Source organism: Varroa destructor, unplaced genomic scaffold, assembly GCF_002443255.2.
Source record: "Varroa destructor unplaced genomic scaffold, Vdes_3.0 BEIS01000004.1, whole genome shotgun sequence".
Lineage (NCBI taxonomy): Eukaryota > Metazoa > Arthropoda > Arachnida > Mesostigmata > Varroidae > Varroa > Varroa destructor.
The window spans coordinates 18,086,351-18,094,016 of NW_019211457.1; the positions used below are offsets into that span (position 1 = coordinate 18,086,351).

A 7,666-nucleotide genomic window follows, 5' to 3' on the forward strand; every position below is an offset into this window, starting at 1 on the left:
AAACTAGATCAACGATGTCTTCCCTTAAAGGAAGTTGTCTAACTGCGAGTTACAAAATGAGCTCTTCACGTTGCGTTGAAGTGAAATACATTGCATTAATCTACAAAGACAGATCTCTACTCAGTACACTGATACATCGTCTTTGTAGTGGTTGTAGATATATTTCTTTATAGATGAAATCGAACAATATTTCGTAAAGGTTAACAGTAACCAAAATGATTTAATAATAATAGGGTTGCGTGACCCTAATCTCCTAATTGGAGTTACCCTCAAATCTTTGGTCAAGCTGTATGATACAATTTCCTAGGTCCCAGAGACAAGAGGATAGGCGCAAAAAGTACGCCAAAAATAATAGTTAGATGCAAAAAATATATAGCTAAAATATATGGTAAGAGAAATGTACAGTGGCTGTAGATGACAATTTGTCAATCTAATTTTGATGCTCTTCCATTTTCAGTTACGCCTATAAAAACGCCACCCGTGTCGTTGTCATCAAATAGAACATGACCATGGACTCATAAAAATAGGCTTGTACGCCGTTTTGCAGCATAACCTTGTCAATGGTTGTGTACCCATTTAGTAGAATACCATCGAAGAGAGACCAAACCGAGGAAGCAAAAATCTCCACATAGTACAACAAATATGTATCTTACACATGATTATCTGTTAAAGGTGAATATAAACATAACCACGAATGGTTAAAATATGCTTGTTTCGTAATTTACGCATACTTATTGTGCAGTATATGTCCTCAGCAAAGGTTGGATCTTGAATTATTGAAATGAAAGCTTGAACTCTGAATCTTGAATAATTAAAATAGAAAGTATTCAAGCAATATTGTACGATTTACGATAAGTTAGATACGCAATATGCTCAATGCGTGAACCTAACATGTTTTCATTTATGGTCGCTGCCTCCTGTTTTGTAGTAGCCCAGCCATGAAATTTCCTGGTCATTCAATGTATTGCAAACTTGAACAAAGATTTAGCGAGTGATCGTGCCCAGTATAGTAATGTTATATTTCATGTATACGTTATAATAACGTAATCATATTTGCACTCATGTTTGAAAATTCTAGTTGCAAAAAGAAAGCGACTAAATATGATGTGATTTAGTGTACCGACTTTATAATATCAATTTTTATTTAACATGCACGTACAATTGGTCAAGAAAGCTGAGTAGTTTAATTCAGCTCATAGGATGAGTGCTCGGTATGGAGCCTACGTAGAGAACTGATGCTTTCCGAGCTCTCGAATAGCTCGTCATGAACATTTTAGGCGCGGCGCCTAGGGCGCAGGTCGCGGTTTACGATTAATTCAAATTAACAACTCTCTTACCGATCGTTCTAATGGGAGGTAAGGAACTATGGAGGAAAAACCCTGTTATGCGCGTGGCGGTTCAGCAGTTGTGAGGGTCAGTGACGGTTATCATTAAGGTCATCTTTGCTTTGTTAGTACAAATAGAGGAGAACAACTGTTAAGTCAAATTCTTATATTTAAAAAAAAAACTAAAAAAATGCATTTCTAATCCGCTTTCTATAGTTTTGCTCAAATAGAGTCAGCCAGACATTTAGCAAGATTAAAAATATAGTAGTCGTGGTGCTTCACATCAAATCATTATCACAGCAGTATTTTATTACGAATCACCGAGTCCGGTGCGGACGGACCATAGAGTTTGAGCAGCTAACAAACCAGTCCTGCTCATTTCAAAATCGTAGCTTATAAAAAGAAACTCGCGTTTGGCTAAAACGGATAATCATATGGTCGCATACTATAGGTATATAGTATATTTCCTACGAATTACGGCACTGTGTCATAGATAATGGCTAAAGCATACCTGTTATGAGTATAAACGTCTTTCGGGCGGTAGTGAATTTTGGTCTACATTCAGCAACATACATAGCAAAAAGCCGTTTTGAAAATGTATAGACGACGTGAGCATGGACATCCTTCAAGTGGTGGGCAATATAACGTTACGGGATAAATGGTTACGTAAACGGACAATAAAATGCATATTATAAGGAATTAGAAGGTACAGAGGATGGCGGCATGTGGTTAGCACGGCATCTATAGCTTTAGATAAATATATGTCGCATGACCGATGGCGATATAGCCGGCTGGTCGAACACATTTATATACATAAGCACGCAGCAAAGCTTGAATGTTAAACTTTGATACTTACGCCAGTGAAGACCGAACGACGAATTAAACATTATCAAATCAAATAAAAGTTATTTCCCTCTAATGAATGAAAGTTTGTTTTATTTGGCTTGCTATGAACTTCACTTAGCTCACACGTGTCATCATAACTAAGTCCATTTATAGCCGATAGTTGCCCACGGATAAACAAGAAATTTCTCTCTACGGTGTAATCTGATGACTCCTTCCAAGCCAGTCCTAGAACCTCTGCGCCTGTGATATTTGTAAAATATGTCGTTCCGCGGCAGTGATGTTGTACGAACAGACACACTCTGTCATCCTTTCAATGTAACAAAGAACATACCGCAGTTGGATTTAGGCATTATAGCTGGATTCCGCAACGTTTAACGTGTTTTCCTAACCACAATGACTCCATTGATAGATATATTGAGCAGTATCTCTAAAAGAGATAAACAATTGGTGTTTGAGCTCACGTACATCATGAGCATGTTTTTCATTTGATCGGTTTCGCTCCCGAACGGACACAATCAGACTATCACAGTCTTTTACTTTGTGTCAGTGATACAAGGGGCTATGAAGTATTGACGGGCGAAAAATTCCAGCCTCGAGCTGCTATTTGATGTCATGCAGCTTTTGAATCATCAGCTGATATATGGATGTAGTTCAGAGGAGTTGGGCAGTCAATAAGGTTGTTTTATATATTTTGGCTGCCGTAAGTGTGCCTTAAAGAAATTCTATAAATTTGATTTAAGATGCGGTTTAAGAGAAATTGCTGGGAAAACGGAAATATGCGATAGAAGACCAAACAGATAAATGCTAAGAGTATCACGTACAGTCTAAATTAAGCATTCCTTCAGACGGCTAGTTTTCTATAGTATCAAACGAACCGTAGGTTGGACTCGGTTTCAAACCTTATTTGTCCCTAAATATAGTAGACAAATATATTACCACTGCACCATCACAAAAATCTAGGACCTGAGATATTCGACCCCATTGTAAAGATAATTAGTTATAAAAAGTAGCTTAACACGATAAGTAAAGGTGAGATAGTGGAGACTTACATAGTTTCAGTCAAGCTCGAATAAAAAAGCGCAACTATATATAACGCTTACCAAGAAAGAAATGCCCCTTAACGGAGTTCGGATCCAGATCTGTGGCACGGCGGCAGTCCTGAACCGTCAACTCCCACTGGTGTAACTTGAGATAACTGAGTGCCCGATTCGTGAAGTACAGTGCTACTGATGGGTTTTTAATCTGAAAAAAAAAGTATCGGTCTGTGCGTATATTTCCATACTCTAAAAGAAGTTCTGTGGTCGCGCCGCAGATTTCTTTATATTTAGCTAATTAGTTTTATCTGGAGATACTTTAATTAATGCTACTTTAGTAGAATCAATTCAATTCAGCGATGTCTAGTGCTGCTATCTCCCGAATGTTCTTTCTAGAGTCGCGATGGCAAAACAAATTTGAGATAACTTAAGCTCCGTGGTTTCAAAAGTTGACTTTATAACAATAGAAGTAAATCAAACCGATTTCTAGCCAAAAGCTAACGTCATAAGGTGCGAGCAGATACAGAAACACCCTTTAATACGGGTCGCTTGGGCTTACTCAGAAATGATGTATAGAACATGCTTTTAGAGGACAAGAAGTCGAATCGATTGCCCTACAAACCATGTGCAATGGATATATCCTTACTCTTTTAGTTAATTTTTTAAGAATTTACATATATCAGAGAACACACCTTCTTTGTGAATAAGCCCACTTTTCTCGAGCAATGACGTAAAGCGTTCGGTAAAGGTTAATTTGCGGAATTTTTTGTTTTAACCACATATCATATAGCCATCAACGAATCAATCTCTATACTGACGTGCCATTTGAACGTGTAAGTGTGCACTCGCGTGGCATAAATGTTCACTCTAATTTTAACGTTGTCAGATCTCAACTTGTCTATGTACGTCGGCTGACTTATTTCCATTGCCTTTGTCACGCTTACACTGTAGAGATTATTTGATATCTTTAATAGTTCTTTGCCTATTTTACTGCTCGGTCATCATGAACATAATGTAAGTACGAAAACATGCCGTCGAGTACATGTTCAATTTTTTGAGTAAACAGAAACATATTATCCCATCATCCGACATCGAATTTCAACAGGTATGGGTTCCTTACGTGAAACAGGGATTTGCTTGTCACGTTACCAATTCCTAGAAAACCGCTTGCCAGTAGAAAATCGTTACAACGAACCATGATAATATTATTACTACAACCATCGTTTAAATAAATTACTCCTTTTACAATAAAGCACTTAAACTTCTGTCCTTATTTCTTGCGCTGCTGATAGAGACATCCGCAAAACTAAATGCTTACTCATTCCTTATTATTAAAGTAGTTTTAAACTTGACTACTTATTTGTGCTGAAATTTTGAAACCATTAGAAAAAGCATTGCCCACCAAAGCGAGACACCTCAAACAAAGGAACATTTTTGTGAGTAAATCATTAATTAAATTATCAATAATTTACTATTGAGGTTTTGAGAAGTGACCTTTTCAGTCAATGCAAAATAACTTACAATGCTGTTCTCCTTTCCTATCTCTTTCTATGGAACGTATACGGACAAATATTCTCTCTCAAATCGTCTGGTCAATAATATATTAGTGATAATTTTTAAATGTTGTTTAGGTTCTGGCAAAGTGGATCTAAACAAGCCAGCCAGTTTAGCTTCAAATAGATTTGTTACATCTGACGATTAACCTATTTATGGTAGCGGGCCAATACTGGGTAAAAGGCAAAAAATGTTGAGTTGCATACCCGGCCAACCTTCAGCACTCACGTGGCCCTGATCAAAAACGTCAGCGGTTTGCCATCATGGGATATACATAAATATATATATATATATATATATACTGTACAAAAACAAAAAAAGGGCTGATACTCACAATGGCCTTTGAATAACACTGAATAGCCTCGTCATATTTGCGCACACCGAACAATTTGTTCCCGTACTCACGGAGTTCATTAGCACTCATATTTTCCATTTTTAACTGTTGTTTTCCACCTGACCCCTTCATACTTTCGTGTACCTTACAATCACTGTAATCAAAACAGCAGTTTTGGACGGGTATATTTTGAAAGCTAGAATCAGACCATATCGTTGAATTCACTAACAATGGGATAACAATACTTTCTCAATATCACCTTTAAAAATTGGTACGTCTCCGTTTTTTAGGGTCTCATGCTTCTGTTTAACGAAAAATAAAATCTCGAACAAAATTTATCGGGCTTCGATATCAACTGACAGTCACGCTCAGGCGTATTCTTCACTTTGCGAATATCGCAAACAACTTCGAATTTAATTAATATAGCCCATCAGTTTGATGTATTGACATCGCTGACGCTAATTTCCACAAACATATAATGCACTCAGTATGGATATAATAGTTTCAAGCGGCTCGTCATGAAAGTTACAGGTGCATTTCTCTAAGTAAGTTGTAAAACAATCAACCTAGAAAATGTCTAGGTTCTCTTAGATAAACGCCTGTTACAGCAAATCTGATTGACTGAGGAGTAAATGTTCCAGGACAGCACGTTTCCAAGACAGACTAAAGACGTTTTTTCTATCAGACTTTCCTCCCTGAGTAACACGAATAACAAATACTAACAGATGATATCTACAACAACTGACTCTCCGTTTCGTCGATGTCAACCTAAGCTGACACGCGCACAACCGATTTCCTTTTTCCGCTGGTTTCACTATAGACACACTGTAGACTACCAAGACTGAATCCTCCACGGTTGCTTTCTCGCTGTGGTTCGCTTCGCCTTGTTACAATACCTGCAGCTCACCACTTCTTCCGTTTGCTTCTAAATGCCTGGGTGCGTGTGCCCGTCGTACTTTCAAAACGACGCGAAATAATTTTCAAAGCCAAACCGAGCGCGCTCCTCCCATCTTATACTGCACTAAAAAGGTAGAAGACTGTGATGTTGGGGTGGTGATGACAGCGGACAGATACAGAAGTAAATAACATTTGTGGGGCCAGACAAACTGGACTGACTCATTGACCGACAACCACTGACCGTTAAGGCTGCTACTGTCCGATGCTGGTAAAATCCCCTGGCAATGGTCGTGACAGTAGATGTTGTTATTGTGATGCCCGCCGACCTGTACGTTCAGCCAGGTAGCTGCTGTTGATCCATTACCTGCCTTCACAGAATCGCTTCTTCGGTTTTGGCAATGACTTCAGTGTTAGAATAGAGTTGATAGATAAACAAGTCAATGATCCTGTTCTCTGCCCCCTTGTTTGTTTCCTTGACTTTCTACCCTTTCTAACCTCTATGCGTTTGCCATGGTTGTCGTCAACGACGTCAAGTTTATGCAATTTAGTTGCTGCCAGCCCTCTCGGTCGATGCTAAACCCCATCTACTTTGACTTGGGATTCTGGCGATTGTTTAACAAAAGCCACTTAGCAATCGTAGTCATATAGACACTTAAATAGTTGTTCATTGCTTCATACACATTTACAAAGGCCCTCAAAGGCAAACACATTCACTTCAATCTAAGGTAACGTAGGCAAGCACCGAACAGCTGACGACAGGGCGATCAAAAGACGATCGCAGCGCCACCCAGTCCAGCAGCGCAGAATCATCGATTGTGTGCTTCTAGTCGGGCATCGAAACGGCCATGGAAGAGAATAACTGGGACTACATGTAGACGTGAAACCCATACATGTGTTAAGGGAACGGATGGATGATCTGCATGCTAATCGTTGCGTTAACTGCAAGAGCAAATTTGAATTTCTGGCGGGGAATCGAAGTGCGGCTAGTTGTAGTATGTATTACTCCCGATCTTACTCTACTAGTTATGTTTGATTAGTATGGTATTTAATTATCCCATATGATGTTATTTTACGGATCAATTACTGGGGTGAAGATATCACAACCAGAAAATGGCATTGAACGCCTCCTTGAGCGGAGGTTTTGCTATCAGCCTCAGCCAGCAACATGAATTTTACTTTACAGGCGTGTTGTTTTATAAAAGAGTAAAGGTAAAATTCATTCTTTTAAAAATATAGGCTCACAGTTGAAATCTAGACTACAGTGAACAGTTCCTGTGAGTTTATATAACCGGTATCATACGACTGCTTACTTCTCAACCTCATCTGGCCATTCTTAACGTTCCTAATATGAAGTTCGAATACTATTATTGGGTTCTTGATATGGTCTGTTTATGCGAGCCAAAAATGCTTATTAAAATATTTTCAACTGCACTTATTTGCCCATGTACACATTAGGCTTATGCTACATTATTACAAATACCGTTTTCATCCCACTGCAGTGTCTAAAAAGCGGAGCCGATTGTGTAAATGAGCATATCATTTAGGAGGTGGGACGCGCGATAGGTCAACAGAAACGGTAGAATAGTCAAAATTCCTGTAAAATAGCCCTGGCTACCCCCAGATCTCACTCGAGACAGGTTTTCTTTTTGAGTATGCTGGGGACGACACTCTCGTAG

At 38.7% G+C, this 7,666-nt stretch overlaps 1 protein-coding gene across 3 annotated transcripts in view; it reads right to left on the minus strand.

Annotated features, from left to right (window-relative positions):
• Positions 1 to 6,774, minus strand: part of STUB1 (STIP1 homology and U-box containing protein 1) — a 10,206-nt gene extending 3,432 nt beyond the window's left edge. Inside the window, exons 1-3 of one of the 3 annotated variants that reach the window (XM_086987909.1) lie at positions 6,232 to 6,774; positions 5,094 to 5,247; positions 3,272 to 3,413 (exon numbers count right to left, since the gene is read on the minus strand). In XM_086987909.1, coding sequence (XP_086844035.1) covers positions 3,272 to 3,413; positions 5,094 to 5,225 — 274 coding nt within the window. In that variant the 5' untranslated portion in view covers positions 5,226 to 5,247; positions 6,232 to 6,774. Of the gene's footprint in view, positions 1 to 3,271; positions 3,414 to 5,093; positions 5,248 to 5,816 lie in introns of all 3 variants that reach the window. The other 2 variants (XM_086987908.1, XM_022805167.2) reach the window with 2 other exon arrangements.
• Positions 6,775 to 7,666: the final 892 nt, after the last annotated feature.